At 42.9% G+C, this 22,410-nt stretch overlaps 1 protein-coding gene across 1 annotated transcript in view; it reads left to right on the top strand.

Moving 5' to 3' along the window:
* The first annotated feature begins 13,303 nt into the window (after positions 1 to 13,303).
* The window catches only part of wnt4 (wingless-type MMTV integration site family, member 4), a 29,845-nt gene continuing 20,738 nt past the window's right edge, over positions 13,304 to 22,410 (top strand). The window contains exon 1 of the mRNA XM_080494882.1: positions 13,304 to 13,901. Within this exon, the coding sequence (XP_080351008.1) occupies positions 13,825 to 13,901 (77 nt within the window). The 5' untranslated portion in view covers positions 13,304 to 13,824. The remainder of the gene's footprint in view (positions 13,902 to 22,410) is intronic.

The following is a 22,410-nucleotide window of genomic DNA, read 5'->3' as shown; positions in this document are numbered from 1 at the left end:
TTCTGGAAGGCCCTCAATCACATCATATTGTTTGCCTAAGCTGCCGAACAGGACAAGGTGGAAGAACCCCCCCCCTCCCCCCCCAAAAAAAAAAACAGGCAATGGCCTGGTTGAGACATCTGCCATCATGTTATCCTTTGAACAATATTTCAGTTGTATTTGTCCATTTTGCATACATTCACAAATGTCGTGGTAGCGAATGTCTATGTGCTTTGTTCTTGCATGGTCAACAGCAGTCTTTGCTATCGCAATTGCTCCTTGATTATCCTCCAGTATCACTGTCGGTGTGGTCTCCATTCCAAGTCCAGTTAGTAGTCGTATCAGCCAAGCTCCTTCTTGTGCGGCCTGGCTCAAAGCGACATACAATACTCTGCGTCTGCAGTTGAAAGTGCAACTGTTGATTGTGTCTTGCTCGGCCAACTGATTGTCCCTCCAGCAAGAAGAAAGAAGTTTCCAGTAGTAGATTGTTGACCGCTCTGATCTCCTGCCCAATCAGCACCTGTGAATCCAACCAAAGTTCCAGTGTCTGACCTCTGGTATTTGAGTCCAAGGTTTAACGTGCCTTTGACGTAGCTTAGGATTCTTTTCACAGCTGTGAGATGTGCAGTGTTTGGGTTTACACATTGAACATTGAAACAATACTTGCTGCTTTTGCTATGTCTGGTCGTGTGGCCATGGCAGCATACTGTAAACCTTCTACCACTGACTGATAGGTACTTGAGTTTACAGGTTCACCTACATGATTATTCTTTCTCAAGTTCACATTTATCCTCGTGACTACCGGTAGTTCAAATTTATCCTCTGTGGTGGACATTTTTAAACCTGGCTATCTCTCACCCACTGCATCTTACTAAAATGACTCATATTGGTATCTACAGAGGACATTCAAGGCTTTTCAATGATACCAAAAATGTTTTCAGTATTCTAATTACCTTCGGGAATAAAAAAGAAATTGTGACTGGATAATTTCTTTCTCTCCTGGTAGTCAGGAGGCTATGTCAGCAGAGGCCTGTGCTACGAAGCTGGATTTTCCATTATCCAGATAACTTCAAGGTTCAACCCTGGGTTTTCCGTACTACGATGCTCACTTACTTCTCACCAGGATAAATCACCCCGGAAGCTTACCTTCTCCAGAGCAGGATATGTTCTGGATAAGCAGTCAGAGCTCCTTCTCCTGACCAATCAGATCTCTTGGAAAATGCCCCGCCCATTCTTAAATGATGTTGATTGATGTGTGGGTTCAGCACTGAGCTGCTGCTGAGCAGAGAGAAGAAATTAATTTAGAAGTGATCTTTTTGACATAATAAAATAAATCCTGGTCACTGAGGCTCTCAAGAATGTTTTTTTCTTACTTGTTCCAAGTTTTTTTTTTTATCTCCACGAGGTTTGATCTGTAGTAATGAGGTTAATGATCTCACCTGACAGAACTGCAGAAACATGAATTCATGGAACCAGAACTACTTGTCTCGTCGCGGTGATGAATTAATGTTCCAACACAAACAACTCACACAAGAGAAACTCAGCCTCAAAACAACTGTATGGAAAATGTAAACTAAAAGAAGAACAGTGAGGAAGTTCCTCCCGACACGTTACTGCTGTAATAAAGTGAAAGTGAGTGATCAGTGGGCCCTCAGTTTATATCCAGATTAATTAATATCATATAATCTGATAAGTTCAGCATTAACAAGTAGGAATGTTGTGGCTTTGGCTGCAGCAGCAGTGTTGCTTTTAGCTGCTGGACGTGTTTTAATTCTTCATTTTATCAGAGAATAATCACTTCTTCAGTCATCTGGAAGCTGCTCAGCAGGATTTCTCAGTGTGTGATTGGTCAGACGCTGCAAACTCCGCCCCTTTCATGTGAACGTACACGTTGGTCTGGGTTGAACTAGTGAGTTGAAAACCTGCTTCTTAGTCACGGTGATCAGGATCGTGTGTGTCTGGATAAGTTAACTCAGGAAACTCCTGGATATCTGGATATGTTGATCACGCTTCGTAGTTCAGGCCTATGGAGTTGCGACTGGATTAGTATTGTCCATGCTATGCTTTTGTAAAATGTTCTCAAGGTATTGTCTAATGATGTATAACATGGTTGCTTGTCTTGTCTTGGACCACTGAGATGCTCAGAATATAGGATAGCTCAGCTATGTCCTTATCTTATAGTGTTTCTTCAGAGTGTCTTTTAACTTGCTCATGCTCTCTGTCGACTCTGTAATTGAAATCAAATCATCAACATACACAGCCAATAATTCCAATTCCTGACTTGATCTAGCAAATACGCACTGGTCTGATGTACTCTGTGTTAAACCAATGTTTTTCATGAACTCTGTAAAGGCTTTGTTCCAGCAGCATGGAGACGATTTGAGTCCATATATTGACTTGTTTAGTTTGCACACCAGATGTTCTTGTCCTGGTTTGATGCAACTCTCTGGTTGCTCCGTGTAGATTTCCTCTTCCAATTGTTTGTTGAAGAATGCAGTTACAACGTCATTCTACGCATCGGTGGGTAACAGTTTACGAATTGAGCTGAATCGTACCACTGGTGAAAAAGTTTCATCATAGTCAGCACCGTGAATCTGTGAGTTGCCTTTAGCAGCAGGTCTGCACTTGTATCTTTCCACTCGTCCATCACTGTGCCACTTGACTTTGAACACCCAGTTTGATCCAATTGCTTTGCGATCCATCGGTTAATCTACCAAGTCCCATGTATCATTTTCCCGCAATGACTCATATTGAAGATCAGCTGCTTCCTGCCATTCATTTGCATTTTGCACTTGAAATGGCCTCTTTCAGCATATTTGGCTCTGTGACACAACACGTTAGCATGGTGCTCAACTGTTACTACATCAGAAAACTCGTCATATCCATACCTTTATGCAGTTTTTCTGATCCTGTGACTTTCTCTTGCAGCCTCGTTGACAGTAGAGTTCTCAGTAGTTGTTTGTCTTACATCTGTGTTTCGTGGCACCTCATTTTCTGAACAGGAGTTTTTTTCCTCATCTTTGTTGCATCCAAAGTCTATTTTATTGAATACAACATCTCTGTGAATGAGTACTTTCCTCTTTCCTTCAGCCCACAGACGGTAACCTTTGGAGTTGGTTGCATGTCCCATAAAGTGAAGCTTAACCGCCTTTTTGTCCAGCTTCTTTCCCTCAGTGTCTGGGATGTGAGCATAAGCAACACAACCAAACGTGAGAATGTTTTCCCAAACTCTTTCAATTGTTCAGAACCTTCATGAAATACACTTTACAGCACCTGGAGCACCTGGAGTAGTCATCAATGAAGGTTACAAAGTACTTCTTTCCAACAAGTGATTCAGTTTGCATAGGACCACAGACATCACTATGTACTCATTGTAACTTGCGGTCTGACTGGATTTCTCCCACTGGTTTGCAAGGCTCTCTTGACAGTTTGCCCTCAACTCAAGCTTCATAGAAGGTTTCCTCTTCTTCTGCAGCAAAGTTCACTCCTTTAACCAGGTTTTTCAGTCCTTTCAGCTTTGTAAAGCAGCTTCCTAAATGCTGATGCCACAGACTTACTGGAACCAATGCACTTGGTGCTCCATGAAAGGTTGTGCAGCTTCCCTCAGTGTCCAGCTGATACAACCCATCAGAGTTCTGTGTTCCCATTCCACGAAGAGTTCCATCCTTTCTTCGTATGTAGCAGCGAGACTTTTTAAACTGCACTGTATTTCCTTTCCTGGCAGCAGCTTCCACTGAGAAGGGATCCATAGAAACTTTGGGAACATACAGTACATCATACATCGTGGCATTTTTAACACCACTAACTCTGATTGACATTTGCAGCTTTATGTTGCCCAAGCCAAGAGTCTCAACCATTCTACCGTCACCAAGTTTCACAGATTGTGGTTCTGCCAGTGGCGGCTGTGCTGTTGACAGCATGCAATTGTTTTTGTTCCTCATTTATCAGTGCTTGTTGCACAAACTTTAGTGTCAAACTCTGCATCTTTGTCTCCGATGCAGTAACAACTGTTGCATAACTGGGAGGTAGACTTCAGAGAAGAGTCGCAATTTGGGCCTCCTCCTCAATAAAAGAAACTATTACACCTAGCTTATTAGTAAGCTCCTTCATTCTTTTCAAATGATCGTGGAGATTTTGTCCTTCCTTCATTTCACACCGGAAGTACTTTTTCTTTAGAAATAGCCTGTTAGCAACAGTGTGTCTTTCAAATTGTCCTTTTAACGTCCCCAATGCTCTTTGGGGGTTAGGGTTGTTGTAAGTGGGGTACTTACTTACAACACTGAAAAAGCCTTTTCGCTCTTTCTTTCAAACTCGGCTCGTATGTTAGCATTAGCACCTGTGACTAACTTCCCTCTCTTGTACCCTGCGCCATAGTCCCTTCTCTTTGAGAAGCGGCTTCAACTGAAATGTCCATGTTGCCCAGTTCTCAGGTCAGCTCAGCTTGTCAACAAACAGTTTATCTTCCACTGTGAATCCCACAACACTGTTTACGTTTAGCAGCCTTTTCCACCCACCTCTGGGCCCATAACCTGGAGATTGTTCACATGGTTTTATTGAGTGTAACACAGCCGTGCCACCAGAGGGCAGCAATACACCGACAACATACACTGCAAAATTACTATTACAACGTGTATTATGAGATCATTTAAGTGACCAGTTAACTACAATAAGCTCGATAAGTTTTGATCTGTATTCCAAATGTAACAATTTCCCTTTGAGCTCTTCCCATACTGTTGCTGTTTTATCACCTGACATTTATAACACATAGATAAATTGTTTCATGTGTCTCAACCTCTATTACTTTTTTTTTTTTTTTACCTTGATGACATTGTTTCACCTGCATCTGCAGTCTTATTCAGAGTATCACCTAAAGTAAGAAACAACAAAATAAACATAATTCATCTATTGACTGAATGGCCCCACATAGAACTCGTCTGTAAATTTCAGCTGACAGAAAGAACGTTTCCCCTTTTACAGTGTCTGTATGCTTGATTTTGGTTGGAGGTTACCACATCCGAAAGTCATTGGGAAATCTGTCTTAGAAATTGTAATACTTTTATTAAGACAAACTACTATTTAAATCAGATTTAAGGATATTAAAATGGCCCAACATGTTGCAGTGAAGATGTAAAGTAACGGTCCATGAACTCTCCCAACGCTAAAGGTTTTAGCTGGATTGTACTGCAGGTGAGACCCATGTTAAGCCTTTGGTAAATCCAGAAGAGCTGTGTTGACTCTGATGAACTCCATCCATCCATCCATCCATCCATCCATCCATCCATCCATCCATCCATCCATCCATCCATCCATCCATCCATCCATCTTCTATACCGCTTCATCGTGTTGAGGGTCAAGGGGCTCTAGAGCCATTCCCAGCTAACTATGGACAAGAGCAGGCCCCTGTCCATCTGGACAGGAGAGGTCAGGGTCCTCTTGGAAGACTCTTGCTGATAAAGCATCACCCTGAAGGCTGGATGAGGGTGCCAGTCACGGGGCGTGTGGGTGACCTGCTGACTGTTGGGGTCTCGTGACGCCTGCCAGGCTTTGTGCATGGACACCTATCAGGTCCTTTCAAAGCCGGCTCAGTCTGGCCAAACGCACCTCTGAGAGCCCGATGCTGACTGCTCATTGTCTGCAGTGTGTATGAGTGTGCGGTTGTACGTACTGGTGTGTGTGTGTGTGTGTGTGTGTGTCCAGAGGGGTCTTTGGAGGCCTCCTGGGGGCCGGTGACTCCTCTTTGTCTCTGCTTGGCCTGCTGTCAGAGAGTCTTTGTTATGACAGTTGGGCTGCTTTTATAGAGACTAAATCACCACTCTCAGCTGTTCATTTACCAGCCTAACCCCTGACAGCCCTCGTGACACACACACACACACACACACACACACACACACACACACACACACACACACACACACACACACACACACACACACACACACACACACCACACACCATCCTCCTCGACTTCATTGCACATCTTTTACTAGAAAAACTCATCAGCCCGTCGAATGAGCTAAGAGGATGAAGGGAAGAGGAGGATGAGGAGGATGGGTAACAAAGCCAGGGGAGGGAAAGGAAAAGGAGGCCAAAGGGCATCTGACCTCTGACCTCTGTGTTATGGCTGAGGCACCGGGGAGGGGTCAGAGGACACAGCAAGCTGGGCTAATCAGTAACTACTGGGCAGATACGACGCACGGACAGAAAGAGGAGCGCAAGAAAATCACCAGCCAGTGAATTGAAATTTGATTTATTTGCCGGACAGGAAATGAGCCAGTGTTTTTAAAGCACTAAAACAGCAATTATATATATCTAACAAAGCAATTAAACACAAACCTCACAGATCCACTGGAGGACCGTCCAATGACGACAGTGAGTGCGGGAATGTTGAGTTCATGAGGACACACTGTGACTTTTAATGTCAGTCTAACGCAATAAAATGTCATGGATATCTATTGGAACATGTAAACCTTTACAAAATAACATTGTATTTCAAAACGCATAGGTTTTTGAAAGACAAACAGGTGGGATAAAATGCACTAAGGCTCTAAGTCTGGTTCTGCAGGTCTGTTCCTGTTAATAAGGAGTTTTTTCTTTTCCACCATCTCCTCGACTTGCTCATGTGGATTGATGGGGTTTTCTCTATAAAAGTGTCCTGAAATGGCGGTGTTGTATTTGGTGTTATAAAAATAAAACTGAATTGATTGAACTGGAAATGTACTTTCCCCATGAAGGATCAAACAAATTGCAAACTATGTAATCATGCTTCCTTCCTGTTAGTTTTGAGGGAACCTCGATGAGTAGAGAGGAGCGTGATTGATTGCTTTTTGTCAACATTGAACTTTATTGATCTGATGTAACAGTGAAGACAGGAACTCTTTTTTTTTTGTGGGACTTTTTTTGCCAAGTTTCTATATATATATATATATATATATATAAGGTACATTTGACAATTTTTACAAATTACGATCATGTGAAATATATAATTAATTTGCATTTCTTTTAAATTATATTAATGATGAATGAAATAAAAGCTTTTTCAATTTATGTGTAATAAATGTAAGTAAAATATGTGTAAGCTTCAATGTTGAGGTGAATGATATGAACCTGTGTTGTTCGTTTGACTTGACCTCTGAAGATCTCTTACTTCAATGTAGAAGCTTCTTGAACTTGTCTGTTTCTGGTTTCTGACTCGTTTCTACTGTGGGGTGTTCAAGCTTTCAGTGTTCTCAATTCTTGTGAATTCTTGTGAATTCTTGTTCTCAATTATCTGCTGGAAGATCGAAAAGCATCCCGACTTATTTTTACACTAAACTAATCATGCTTTAATCCTCTTGGAGAAGTTTTTTTTCTGTCCACATTGACCCGTCCTGTTTCAGATGTGGAGTTTCGGCCACATTACGGCACTTCAGGGAGCTACTGGAGATCATGGGTCCTGCTCAGGGAGCCATGGTGGTGACCTTTCAGCTGTGGGATTCAAACATGAAAACTTCCAAACCCAAGTCTGCTTTTCTAACCTCTTCTCCACCACTGCCCCAAAACAATCTAATGCATGTGGCTGCCATAGAAGCCAATCAATGCAGGTGAGCGGTTTGGGGTTCGGAGTCTTGTTCAAGATGTGGAATACTATTGTCATCCTCCGAGTTCATTGTCTCTTTGATACTTTCCATGTATCTGGTACTGAAGGCAGCAAAGCAGCCTGTGGTGGTATTTCCATCTTCATATTTCACCAAAGTGATATTTTAATAATAACCTGTTCAAATGCTTCAATGTTTGGAGTGACAGTGAGTTCATTAAAGTTCTGAGTAAGAGACGATTACTGTGTCCATGAAATGATGTACATGGTCTGCAACAATGTCATTTTACATCTCAAGGTACCAAAGAACCATGGTTTCCAAGCAGAACATTGCCCAATGAGTTTAACTTCCTCTGAAAAATTGGTTCAGTAATAGTAATAGATCAGATCAGACCAAATTCTTCCATTACTGGTCAGATCGTGATCTAAATCACCACATTCTATTACTACCATTTCAGAATATTCACTTCCTGCTTCCTGTCTTAATAACACGATGTCACGATTACCAGTGTCATTCACTTCACTGTCAGTGGTCTTAATGTTATGGCCGGTCGGTGTCCCAGCAGTGGATGCAGGAATGCACCTCGACATCCTGAGCTTGTCTGTGCAAAGAGACAGAGAGGAGAGGAAGAGACTCGTCACGACTGTCATAACTCTTCCTGAGGACACTGCCAGTGTGTGTGTGTGTGTGTGTGTGTGTGTGTGTGTGTGTGTGTGTGTGTGTGTGTGTGTGTGTGTGTGTGTGTGTGTGTGTGTGTGTGTGTGTGTGTGTGTGTGTGTGTGTGTGTAGCCGCCCGAGAGTAAATGTTAGAGGATGGGACGGCATTAGTGTTACCAGGGTGATGATGCAGGGGTGCGAAGCCCCAGTGCAATATAAAACCTGTGCTTTCCCATAATGCCTTTGTGCCGGGCATGTGTGCCTGCTCCCGTTGCCATGGTGATAAGGGGGAAGGTCGCTCGGGCAACACGTCCTGACTCAGAGCTTTTTCTCCCATGACCTCCCGTTCACCAAGGTGTGTGTGTGTGTGTGTGTGTGTGTGTGTGTGTGTGTGTGTGTGTGTTAGATTGGTGGGAGATACAGTTGTGTCTTCCTTAGCAGTGGCACATGCCTGCAGTTATCTCACTTCCACAAACAAAGTTGTCTGCAGCACACACACACACACACACACACACACACACACACACACACACACACACACACACACACACACACACACACACACACACACACACACACACACACACACACACACACACACACACACACACACAGATTCAGACAGAAAGCGTCAGAGAGGAAGCGATATTGAAAACTTGCTGTGTATTGACGCGTGTGTATGTGTGCGCTTTGCTGAAATTAGATTTGGTGGCAATGGGGAGCGGCGGCAGATACTTCAGGGCTCAGCAGGAGTTCAGCTCCCAGCTGCAAACCGCTAAAGACTCAACAAGCTCCTCACGACCACCCATGGCAATGTAAAGCTCTGCATTGTAAAAGCAATGTAAAAATCCAAGAGCTGAGTCACAGCTTTTAAGCCTTCAGAGGCCCCCAGTCAAGTGTGAGTCCATTGAAAAGGTTGTTGAAGGATATTTTGATGCCTTCAGTTCCTTATAAATGCACCATTATGAAAAAAGGTAATACCAACTCTTTCATAATTCCCACTAAAATTGACCAAAATCACACATATCCTAGCATCTTTAGAAATCTAATTGTTGCTGACAAATGTGCGTCTCTTAATGACCACAGTGTGACATCCTCTACCAGGACTACACATCAACTCTCTGATATCATACCATCTCAAACTCTTTTGTTTCATTGACTCAGTGAGACCAAAGTCATAAGGCTGCTCTGTCATTTACACAACATTACTGTCAGGCATTAAAAAACAAAAAGAATTTTCTTGGTAGACCCTTTAAATTCAATGAAGCTGAGCAGAAGGTGCCAGGAAGTGAGTCTGTCATTCAGTCCATGTTGATAAAGTGAGGCACACTGTTTGTTACTCTTCTCCCTCACAAACAAGCATTTTTGAGCCCCTGCCAGATAAGATGAAGGCCTGATAATGATGAAGAGGGTGGTATTTCCTGCTCACTCTCCCCATCTGTTGGCCAGTCAGCATCACGGACACTGCGGGTGACATCAGGGAGGAACGATCCCGATGCCCTCGGTAGGTACCGTCCATCGCCCTGCCCCAACCACTTGTACTGTGTGTGGGTGGTGACGGGCGGAGTGGAGGTTAGCAGTGTGTGTGTGTGTGTGTGTGTGTGTGTGTGTGTGTGTGTGTGTGTGTGTGTGTGTGTGTGTGTGTGTGTGTGTGTGTGTGTGTGTGTGTGTGTGTGTATGTGTGTGTGTGTGTGTGTGTGTGTGTGTGTGTGTGTGTGTGTGTGTGTGTGTAGTTGCCAGGAGCCTCTTGATGCAACACAGTGTATTCTTAGCTCCCTAAAACCCAGTAAGTGAACTGAGATTTTACACACACACACACACACACACACACACACACACACACACACACACACACACACACACACACACACACACACACACACACACACACACACACACACACACACACACACACACACACACACACACACACACACACACACACAGCTCTAATGTTCCATGTTAAACTACAGTACATGTTCATTGTCCCTGTTATTTTTGATAGATTTTTTTTTAATTGTTTTTTTCTTCATAAATGGACACAAATTGAAAAAAATCCTCAGTTTATCAATTTATACCATTTTTAGAAGTGGCACATGTTCCTCTAATGGAAATATAATAGTTTCAAGCTAATTTCACTATTGAAATGTTCTGTATGAAAGGAGAAAGTTTTTCTATTATAGTTATTTCTGGTATTTCTGTTCATTTGTATTCATTTTATAGAAAATTATGATTTGTTTCACAATATTTTATACCTCAATTTCAGCTCTTTCAACCTTATTTTCTCACCAGTTGTATGTTTTCACAGTGACTCATATTGCATTATTATATTTATCAATATTAGTGAAGACAAGGTCACAGAGTATTTGTAATATTTATTAACTGTTGCCCCCCCACCACCCCCCCCCCCCACCCCCACAAGCTATCAGCTGCCATTATCAGTCAATAACACTGTTCTTATAGTTAATATGAGTTTTTGCATTTCACTTCAATTTTTTAAATTGAATGTAAGCAAACAGAAAGCACACACCTTGCTAATACAGTGGAATATATTTTACCTGAAAGACATCTGCGTATTGTGGGATATAAAGCAAGCCAACTAGCCTTGTAATACCACTTCTCACCACAAGTGGGTGTAGTGAGTCTCTGTCATGTTTTATTAGTCTTTAGGAAGGAATCGTATTTACCAACACTTGGGAATGTTACATAAATAATTATAAAATAAACTAATCTCACATACTCTAGCTTTAAGAATAATATTCTGGGTAACCTTCATGAATATACATTTTTGTGCTCCCTTTCTTTTTAAGTAATGGGGGAAATTGCTTGTAAACTAATGCCTGTTTTGTTCAAAGTTAATGACAATAGGCTGAAAACAAAATCATATAAAATTATGTAGTTGTTCCTCACTGTTCTCAACAGCTATTTCCAGGGTTCAGTTCGATTTTGTCTCGTCTGTTCTGTGCATTTCTATTTCAGCTGAATTATTTCATCCTCATGATGGAAACATCCACTTTAACATTCATGAAAAATGACTGTTTAACATGTGAATTGTAAGTTTCACCATTGATATGTGAACGTTTATTTGATGGGTTTGCACAGTGGTGGAGTTGTTCGTATTTCTGCCTCAAATGTGGGTTTGAATCCAAACCAGGTCCGTGTGGATATTTCATGTTGTCCCCGTGCATGCATCGGGTATTGGGTGAGTATTTCTCAAAATGATAGACGTGTTTGGATCCTCTATTGTCAACTGGAAATCAGCCCCAGCCCTCTTGTTGGACAAAGTGCTGCAGGATAAATGGACTTAGTGGGAATGTGTTTGTGCCCATAGAGGAGGAGCCGCACGGACACATGAGCAGTAGTGTCCGAGTGTGTTTGGAGTTTTGCTTAAGCTTTTCTTTAACAGAAGAATGTTCCGTGCCTCGTGAACCCGACGGTGGCGTGATTCACTGCAGCACAGTGTTTGATGCGGTGACGTTGCCATAGTAAACTTTGAATCCCCCCCCAGCAGGAAAAATTGATTTAGTAAAACAAAGACTACTAGAACAGAGTTTTATACCAGCAAATGGAACTCTTTACCGCTGGGAAATCAATTAGTTTAATTTAATTTAAACACTGTTCTCTCTGTGTAAAAAAAAATATTATTCATGTATTTCTTGTGTGTAATAAAAATCCCTGTTATTCAATCCAATCAACGTCATCGTAAAATGCTATGGTGGTTAGTATGTTCCGATCTCTCAAAATAACCACAAAGAACACATAAATTAACAAAAGCGGTTACTTTGAATGAATATTTGTCCTATTTTGAGGCTGACTGGACCTTCTGGATGTCTGGTCCCCAGTTGTTTGATAACTTTATTTTTTTTATCGGGATTATCATACAATTTGTTTCAAACATGACCACTGATCATTTCCTTCATTTTAGTTCTCTCCACACCAATTCCATAAAAAAAAATAAACATCTACATTCACTTCAATACTCACATTGAAGTGCAAAATATAGAAGTTTGTTTTAATCCTAAAAATGGTGAAAAGGTTGATCTACGTGCTAAAAGAAGTTCTGTTGGCCCTTCATAGCCTCAATCTCCTCTCTCTTTCATTTCATCTTTTCACTGCATGTGAATAAATATCCAAATATACCCCGATGTCATGTTGCAGGTATATATTGGACGTGTTTGTCCATCTTTTTTTATACACCTTCTCCTCATAATTCAGCTTGACATGTTGGGCACATACAGAGGACCTATGGGAAGCTCTGTGGCTTCGTGGAGGAAGGAAGAAAGATTTTGAACTTTTGATAAAACGACTGAGATGGATATTCATTATTCCACCAGTTGTGCGCTCGAGGCCAGGTGAGGAGTCCTGCGCGCCGCTGCGCGCGCTTCACCTTATTATCCCCAGACACCGCGCTCATCAATCAGCGGTGCGGAGCCGACATTTGTCATATTATTGGGATTTGCTGCTTTCAAACGCAGACATTTTGCAGCCAAGCTTTAAATAGACCGTTGACCGCAGAATATTTGGTTGAGTGTGTGACAGCAAGAGCAAGAGGCCCTGCCAAAAAGCGCGCGCGCGTGTGTGCGTGCGTGAGTGTGTGTGTGTGTGTGTGTGTGTGTGTGTGTGTGTGTGTGTGTGTGTGTGTGTGTGTGTGTGTGTGTGTGTGTGTGTGTGTGTGTGTGTGTGTGTGTGTGTGTGTGTGTGTGTTGGACGGGATTGCAGGGTGGCTGGGGAGGGCATTCGTGAATGGCTGTGCTATTGCATCCTCCCAGGAGACCTCTAAAGCGCACACACAGTCTCGTCTATATACACGCACACGGAGAGAGAGAGAGAGCGAGAGAGAGAGAGAGAGAGCGAGAGAGAGAGAGAGAGAGAGAGAGAGAGAGAGAGAGAGAGAGAGAGAGAGAGAGAGAGAGAGAGAGAGAGAGAGAGAGACTAATCCCGCCCTCCTTCAATCCCCCTAAAATACTCCCATTTCTGTGCCATACCTCTGTATCCTCGCGCCGCCCCTCAGTTAAAGCGGCGCACACGCGCCGCGCACCGTCAGACGCGCGGAGCCCCGGCGGTGCGGTGCGGTGCGGTGCGGACGGTACCTGCCTGCGCGTATTTACGCTCCAGAGTTCGGAGAGCCTGCGGAGCGCTGACAGAAGCGGAGGATCCCTCCCGCTCCCCCCGCGCGCGCGTCCCGGCACCCGGTGATAAACTTTCCTTTGAGAAGTCGAGGAGGAGGAAGAAAGGCCATCTGATTGCTGATTTATTTTTATTTATTTTTTGCATTTTTTTAAGGTCTCTTGCTTTTCCGTAAGAACATACAATAAAGTTGTTTGATCTCGAGAGACTCGAGGTCATCCTCGGAGACTTTCTCTCGCAGCATCCCTTCTCTCCCTTCTGAGCGCGCAGTGACAGCCGGGGGAGGGACGGGAGAAGCGCGTCTCCCCCTCCGCTGGATGAGCCGCTGGATGCTGGACGATGGATTAACATCCTCCACCCGGACCTGACCCTCAGCTTTCTCCGTGACCCACCCCCACCCTCCCGCACCTTCTCTGTCCACATCGGGATTATTTCACCTCTCGCCGACCCCCCCATCCCCACCCCACCCCACCCCCAACCCCCCGAGATGACCGAGGAATATGTCCTGCGGTGCGTCCTGATGCTCTGCTGCGCTCTCCTCTCCGCCAACGCGAGTAACTGGCTGTAAGTTCACTTTTTTTTTCTTCTCTCTTCTTGCAATTCACCTGCTGTCCTCATCATACCCCTCCACCCTCCCACCCCACCCCCACCGCACCCACCCACATCCAGATCTACATCCTCTGGCCTCTTTTCCTCCAGCTCAGGTTAATTGTTAATCCGACACACTATCCGGCTTTCTCTCAGACTTAATAACTCACCAGACACCCCTTTTCCAGCACTTTTAATCAAGAAAAAAAGGCAAGCCACAACTTTCACATGTACAATACAATTACCATTAAAAAAAAACATTTATTAAATAGGAAAAGTCTTTATTTCTTGTGAGAAAGTTTAAGTTTTAAGCTTGGAGGTTTCATCTAAAGATGCATCAAACCTGAAGGAAAATGTTGAAATTGGAAGCACATGTGCAAATCAAAGCACATTATCTTGAAGGATGTTGACAGGACAACTTTGCAGCTGCAAAACTGAAACCATTCCTCCTTTCATCCTCTGATTTCTGAGCTTCACAACCTGTTACTGTTGGTATAATTTGAGCATGATGAATATGTTGAATAATGGCGTCCAAGCCGGCGCAGGTGCGTGGACACCGAGGACCTCAGAGGATATCCGTAATACTTTTAAAAGGTTGTGGAGAGTCAAGTGAGGCTGCCATGTGTACATGATACAGGAGGCGTAAGCCCCCGCCGACCTGGCCGGAGCTGGTGCACGGTGCCACCTCTTTTGTGGGCCTGCTCTCTCCCAGCAGCTTGCGGACCAGTGGTCAGGTGGGTTTCTGCATTCCTCTGAGGGCTCCGCTCCATTTTCCGCCGCCAGTCACTCCCTTTCACCTTCTCCTTCGGCAGCTTTATGATCAGCGCTCATCATTTCCAGGGAACACGCTTTGTCCTCGGGTGAGTGTGACCTGTGCGGCCTGCACCTGACACTCAGAGGAAGCTTTATGAGGTAAAAAAACACAAAAAAAACCCCACCATGAACTTCATGAGCTGATCCTCCTAATCGGGCTCCCATGTTTGCTTAGGGGAGGAAACAGGGTGTAGACGAGCCAACTGACTGTGCTGACAGATTCATCAGAGTAAGTTGAATTTAAGCCCGGCCAAACAGCACTTGCCTACCGTGAACTCTGTCGCTGAGTGCAGGGTAATTGTGCTGTTTGGGTCTGAAGGCGTGGTGACAGCAGTGTGGGGCAGACATGTACAGGCAGGCTGCGGAGCTGCCACTCCGCTCAGCCAGATTTCACTGTCTGAGGCAAACTCCGGCTTCCCGCACCGTGTGGACTGTAACGCAGGTCGTCAGGTCAAAGGTTGGACTGCTTATCAGGACCACAGACTTGGATCTTTGTGTGAATCGGGTTTGAAATGAGCACCTGCTGGTCTCAGGCTCTCGTGTGTCTTGAACTTCAACTCCGTGACCAACATCGGCTTCTCACTGAGGATGAGCCATTCATCGTATATCATTTCAATTAGCCTGTGTTCTATTGCAACATCTGCTTTGGATATATTTAGATCAGCAGTATCTCGCACATTTTGAGTTCACAGCACAGTTTCACTATGAGTGGGCCGGATGGGTAAAAGTGTGCCATAATAACTTTTAAATACCTTACAGTATTATATTAGTATACACGATTAAAATGCTGCTGTTTTAACTAAACCAAACAATTACAATGGAAAATGACTCCAATCTGATGATAAAACCGATATTAGTGTAACCTTCCAGTGCAAAATACGATGAAATATCCTCCAAAAAACTGTTGCATTATACATGTTTTTACAATCACTGATATCTCAGCTCGGGACTGAGTATTGAGTTTCGTCCGTGATGCAAAATAATTTTTTCGGTTTTCTATGACATTTTTACCATTTCCTTGGTGGTTTGGCCGGATTGGAGCCTTTTGTGAAATGGTCACATTCTCACTATAGTATGGGAGTAAGGCCCCGAGATTTTCAAGTGAAAAAAAAAAACGCAAATCTTTCGTAGCATTTTGGGCGTCCGATGACACAACGTGCTCGGAGCAATTTTTGGGGCTCCCAAGTTGGAACTTTTTGAAAACTCACGGGCTGTGATCTGACTCTGTGTAGATGGCGGAATTACTGCGACTTCACATGCACACCACGGTGGTGAATGGTTTTGCCGCACAACAGCAAGTAGATGGACAATGACAACAATGGCGGCCTCCGGAGTGTCATGACTCCCTGGAGTCTCAGTATAGTATTAGTCAGTGGCATCTGGTCAATAGAATAGAGTATTTTTTTGAGGTGTCTTTCAAAGCATTCTAAAATGTGTGTGTGTGTGTGTGTGTGTGTATGTGGGGGCTGGGGGGGTTAATGAAGAGCCCCACCAAAGAAGTTCACCAGCCACCACTGGTATTATTAGTCAAACTCTTAAAATGTGTTTCAACCAATCAGATTCAAACTGTATCACAAGTTTTTCAATGTCCGTTGAAAAATAAATTCAAAAATGTCATCTCTCATGACAGCGATGAGCCAAAAATAGCGCACATAGTTTAAAATTGTACGACGTGTTATTTTTGTGTCAGGTAACCCTTGCATAAGCCCAGTCGGTGTCACTGTGAGTGTGTGTGGTAACGGCGTCACAGAGGGCAGGTAGGGACGCGTCCGCAGAGCCGTTGTGGTTTGGGAGAGCGTAGCGTGGTAGCAGACATAATTTCAGCTGTCAAACTCGTGGAAAAAGGCTGCTCGTCAAGTTCTGTAAATTCAGTGGTTTCAGTAGTCATTCAAGTCGTTGTTTTTCTCTCTCTCTTGCACAACAGCACTCACTTTGTTTATTGGCTGAAATCAAACATGAATTGAAAGGAACTGCTGCTATGACAGACGCCACTGTTTGGGATTAAATATATCACATGTAATACTGGGAGCATGATGGTTTAAAAAAAACAAAAAAACAATTTAAATCAGTTACCTTAAAATTGCCAGAAGCACCAGGTTTTCATAAACCATCTGACTTCGGCAAAGGAAATAATTCCCGTTTACCGGCGTTGTGGCAGTGTTCACTGTTTTCTTCAAGAAAAGTCAGCGGAGAGACAGGAAGTGAAGACAAGAGACGCTACCGACATTAGCTCATGCAGTGAACAGATAACATTAAACTATGGAGATCAAGCCATGTCTACTGATCCTTACCCTGAAAGCTAATGATGTATTAGATTATTCTCTTACTTCGCTTTTATTTTACCTGGTAAATAAGTTGAGAACTGCTTCTCATTTTCAATGGCAACCTGGTCAAGAAGCAGCATGGTGGGCAGCAGTAGAGGCTGGCCAAGAGAGGGGCCAGGGCAGCGCCCCCCGGTGGAAGCAAGAGGGAATTTCTTTTTATATATATATATATGAAAGAAATTAATAAACTGTAGTACTATAATACTCTAAATCTTTATGCCAACAAACCAACAACGGGCCCTGAACTGTATTCGCTTCAATTTCTACCGATAATCTTCAATAAAAGAGAGGATTTCTCTCTCGTAGCCTGTGTGTGTGTGTGTGTGTGTGTGTGTGTGTGTGTGTGTGTGTGTGTGTGTGTGTGTGTGTGTGTGTGTGTGTGTGTGTGTGTGTGTGTGTGTGTGTGTGTGTGTGTGTGTGTGTGTGTGTGTGTGTGTGTGTGTGTGTGTCAGCATCATTTGATGTCTGAGACTTGGGGCAACTTTTAAATCGCCCATCGCCAGACCTGCTCGGTGTTTGGCTTCAAGTCAGTCAACAAGCAGTGAGTCTCTGATTATTAACTGTGTCACATATCTTCTAATTTACTGGTTTGAAAGAAGAAATTTGGCTGAAAAGTAGCAGATCAGGTTCAACTTTCTCCATCATAGTTATTTTTAAATGCACACAAACAGAAATGTGTTCAGAATTTGACAAACATGTGCAGGTTTGTTAATGTTAATAAATGTTTAGATATGCTCATATTTATTAAAGACTGAAAATCTAAGAGCTCAAAAAACAGTTTATTTTGTACTTTTATTTACATTTCTTTCGAATCATTCTAAAATGCTTTGAAAGATGGATTAATGTGTCATTTGAAAATATACCTGTATACCTTTAGTTTTCTCTAAACTCAGACTCACTGTCATTTCCAGTAAACCAGCACCAAAACACATTCATCTTCTAAAAGGAACTTAATGAAGCTTCTGCTTGTATTTGTTTACAAGTATGTTAATAAAAGAGTCTCAATAAGTTGTTTAAAAGAACTATAATGTTTTCATCACTGGAGGTTCTCTCAATCAGTTGTAATGAGCTAAGAGTGTTGTAATGTGGTTATAAACACGCTGTATTTAAATCAAGTTAACATGGGGTGAAATCGAATAATAATGAAGAGCCCCAGCTAAGAAATGTATCACCAGCCGCCACTGGTGAGCAGTGAAAGTTAGTGTCACAATACGTCCTTTCTGAAGCTCACCTATAGTGCTGAAACTGAGAGAGCTGAACAGTTTCTCAGGTGTTGCACTGTAAAAAAGGTGGAGCACCGCGGGTGTGAAGGGTGAAGTTATCATTGTATGCCGTCCTATTGCTCTGAATATCCACTATGTGTGAGAGTAAACGGGTTGGACACGCCTCTGGGCTCTTCTTACGTCAGGTTCAACCGCAGCCTGAACCGAAGTGTTTATTTTCCTCAACCTGTCACCTTCGGCCCGTCAGCCAGGATGCGATCAGTTTGCCAAATCTCTGTGGCTGCTGACTCATGATTCATGTTATGCTGGCAAGTGGGAATTTGAATACTACTTTTCAGTAGTTGGTCTATCACCACCTTCCTCCTCCTCCTCCTCCTCCCCCTCTCACTCTGCACCGGCTGGTCCTACACCTGCACCCTGCTCTGGGTTTTTCAGTGTGTGCGCCTGTGTTGGTGGTTTTTTTTGTTTGTTTTTTATTACTTTAGCATTGGAGCGTTCACTCTCCCGCTACAGTGGCATGCTCAGTAATGACTCTAACAGCTGCTATACAAGTAGTAACTATTTACTCTCCAGCACACTGACACACGCACAGCAGAGCACAACTGCCCCATTTACACCTGAACAGCTTTACTTGAGGAGGTAAACTCATAAACGCACTGCGATCGGCTCAACCCCAACACATCTGGAGCGATCCACACCTCAACAGGTGTGAGTTCAATCCCAGTATCCAAAAATTTTAGTCTTCCTCAAACAAGTGCAACTAAATCTATTTACAGCAACTTTAGCCAGGTAATTAAACTAAAACGGAGCCCACACGGCAGCACTGCTTCCCTTGACCTCGAAGGTTCTTGTGGCGCCATCCTGACCAACATATTTGCATATAGACGTCTGATCGAAGAAGGGATGGACAGTTTGAACACACCTGGTGTGAATACATCCACACATTAAAGATTAGAGAGAGAGACAGAATCTTTGTTGAGGAATTATGACTTGTTATTTATCTCTCAGACATCACAGAGAACTGCTCTGCCATCCAAGTCGTCTTCATGGTGGCATGGCATACTTTTCAGTATTTAATTTTTTGCTTTGTGGCTGCTGGTCTGCGACATTTATTTGATGGTGTTTGATACCTTCCTCCATCAACTTCCACTTACTTTGTGTTTGCAGATGATTGTCCTCGTATAAACAGGGTCTAAATCATGCATTTTTATTTTTATTTTTATTTTTTTTTGGTTATTTTCAGTCAGTCACCCACAAACGGATGAAGCAGAGATACTTGGGGCATGTAGTTTAAGGAAGCAGCCTCAAAGTGAACCACAACTTGATAAGAGAATATATCTGGAATCCAGCATTTTCTTGTCCGGCTCTTAAAGCAACACATCGTATTATGAAAAGAGCAAATTCAAGGAACTATGTTTACAGAGGCTTGTTTGTTACTGTAACATGTGTTTGAGCTGAAAACACTGAAAATAAATCAATCATATTGATACAAATTTAGAGCACAACGCATCATTCATGAATCGAGATGTGGAATATAGATTATAATAATAATAATATAGAAAAAGTTCAGCATTAAACTTTTAAGAATACAACAAATGCAGCTGTGACCATCGGTCCAGTCACCTGACTGATGCATCCAGGATGAATTAAAACAACATGTTTGATCCCATTGTAAACACTATCCACTGCTTCCAGACCCGTACTTCCATATTAAAGCTTTTAACCAATCACATTTTAACCATCACCTGTTGCCGGGTAAAGAAATCTGCCTGAGGCCTTCAGATTCAGTTCTGCAGGCGTCTGCAGTGTCAAACTAGTGTTGGTCGCACTGCTGCTGGAACCAATCAGATTTTTGAGTTACGTGATTTTTTCAAGCCTTCTGATTGGATCGTCAGAGAGTTCACCCGCCAGCTCGCTAGCTGCATCCGTAGCGAGCTGCACGAACAAAAATATAGTTGTGTTTATTTGATAGCGGTTTTGTCAACCTACAATGACTAAAGGAGAGGATAAAGACATTTGGTTGCAGATTTATTGACAAAACAATTTCAAGAGCGATTTTTCCAAGAGGTCTGTGAACGCACCGCAGCATTCCGAGTACACAGAGGTCCGGTGAAATTTACTAGCGCTCACTACAACCTCCATGGCAGGATTCAGGATTATATCTTTGTCATGATATTATTTTCAAGACCACGAATAGCCGATGTTTGTTTCTCTCCTCAACCCCCAGAACCTTTGACTTAGACCTTAGACTTGTTATTTATCTATTTATTTTTATCAGTAAAGGTATTTATTCTGGCTACACGAGTATCTATCTGTGATGCAAAGGCTTTTTATAATGCATTTCTGCACTAACATGGTTTGTGTAGCCATAAAAAAAGTTATTGAGGAGTGGATTGACTCAGACCAGCAGTGAAGGCCTGGGTCTGAAATGCACGGCCCATTTGGGGGACTTTCTTCAGTAAGACCACATTGTGCTAAAAACAACATTAGATCTATGAATACAGCAACAAGAGTATACAAACTTTTCTGTCAAAATGAATCCTGTTTAAAGACATAAATAGTGAAATATCTGTGGTTATTATCAGTTTACCACATTTTTCAACCGATTTTTAACCTATTTGAGAAACTATAATTTTGTCATATTTCTGAAAATATTAAATTTAATGAATTATATGAGTATAATCCTTCATTTATGTATCTTCAGTTATCATTTCCTGTCAAAAATGAAAAGTCACCATGGGAAGTTACGAACTCATCCCCTTGATGGTCGACCCCCCCCCCACTGGTATTTTGGCGCCACTGTGCCCAATCATTTGGTCAGATCGCTCTCGAACAGCACTTTGGGTTGGAAGCAGAGTGTCTCCTCTGTGTGTGTGTGTGTGTGTGTGTGTGTGTGTGTGTGTGTGTGTGTGTGTGTGTGTGTGTGTGTGTGTGTGTGTGTGTGTGTGTGTGTGTGTGTGTGTGTGTGTGTGTGTGTGTGTGTGTGTGTCCAGGCCAGCCATGGTGAGGTGCTAAAGAGATGGCAGCTGATGGGTAATCAGAGAAAGCTGAGACCTTGGCGTTGTGGTACACGCTGGCGCCTCGCACTTCTTTTACACTCTGGCTTGCCTCACACACACACGCGCTCGCACACAAATGCGGTGAAGCCGCAGCGTGTTATTTCCAGCCCTCCTGTCACCACGCTGTGCACAATTATCGTGTGGTGGCGCTGGGAGCCACGGGGAAACCGCTCAGGGCAGCTCCTCGGGGGGGTAAGACAAGGAACCACCGGGGCTGGAAGATGACAGATGGACCTGGCAGAGTCTCGGGAGGGTTTTGGGAGACACAGCATTCTCCTGGAGGGCTTTTACACTGAAAAGCTGACTGGATTCTCCAACTCACACCTCTGCTCGGTGTCTTGGATAATTGCACAAATCCAGGAACAATGATTGGAATTAAGTAAAACACTAAAACAATAATATATCACATTCTGAAATATTATTAATTGCAAGGTTTGTTCAGCGTACAACTTTGTTGAACATGCCACTGTCCTCTATGTAGATAAAAAAAAACTCCCCAAGCTTCTCATGAGCTTCACTGTAAGCCCAAGATGAGCTTTTATCTTGAAAAGTATACAGTGCATCTCTACACTTTACCTCAAATCAGAGATTATGATTTTTGAATCTTTTAAGGAGCATTGATGCAATATTAATCTAATTTGCAATGGGGTTAATATTGTCAGGTACAGTGTAGAGATTTGGCCCCAGCAAGTGCAATTTTCAAGATAAAAGCTCATCTTGGGCTTAAACTGAAGCTCATGAACTTGGGAAGTTTTTTATATACATATAGTTCAGTGGCATGTTCAATAAAGTGCTTGAAAATAATTACTTTTGATGAGAACTTGTCAGGTGGAGAGACATTTTTGTGTATGTTCAGGGTGATATTTTAAAATAGAAAGGCAGGATGCCCCAAAATCTTATTTAGCTGGTTTTCCCTATGTGTCAGGATACTTCATTCAAGATTTCATTTATATATGACATAACATTTACACATTTACACACACTCATAAGAGTTCCCAGTATTTACCTGACGAGTATTACCTGACGTCATCTGAGCAACAGGAACACAAGAGAGCACAAGTGATGT

The sequence above is a fragment of the Blennius ocellaris genome, assembly GCF_963422515.1.
Source record: "Blennius ocellaris genome assembly, chromosome: 4".
Taxonomy (NCBI): domain Eukaryota; kingdom Metazoa; phylum Chordata; class Actinopteri; order Blenniiformes; family Blenniidae; genus Blennius; species Blennius ocellaris.
The sequence above is the reverse complement of the archived record's forward strand: the minus strand, read 5'-3'. Positions and strand labels throughout refer to the sequence as shown.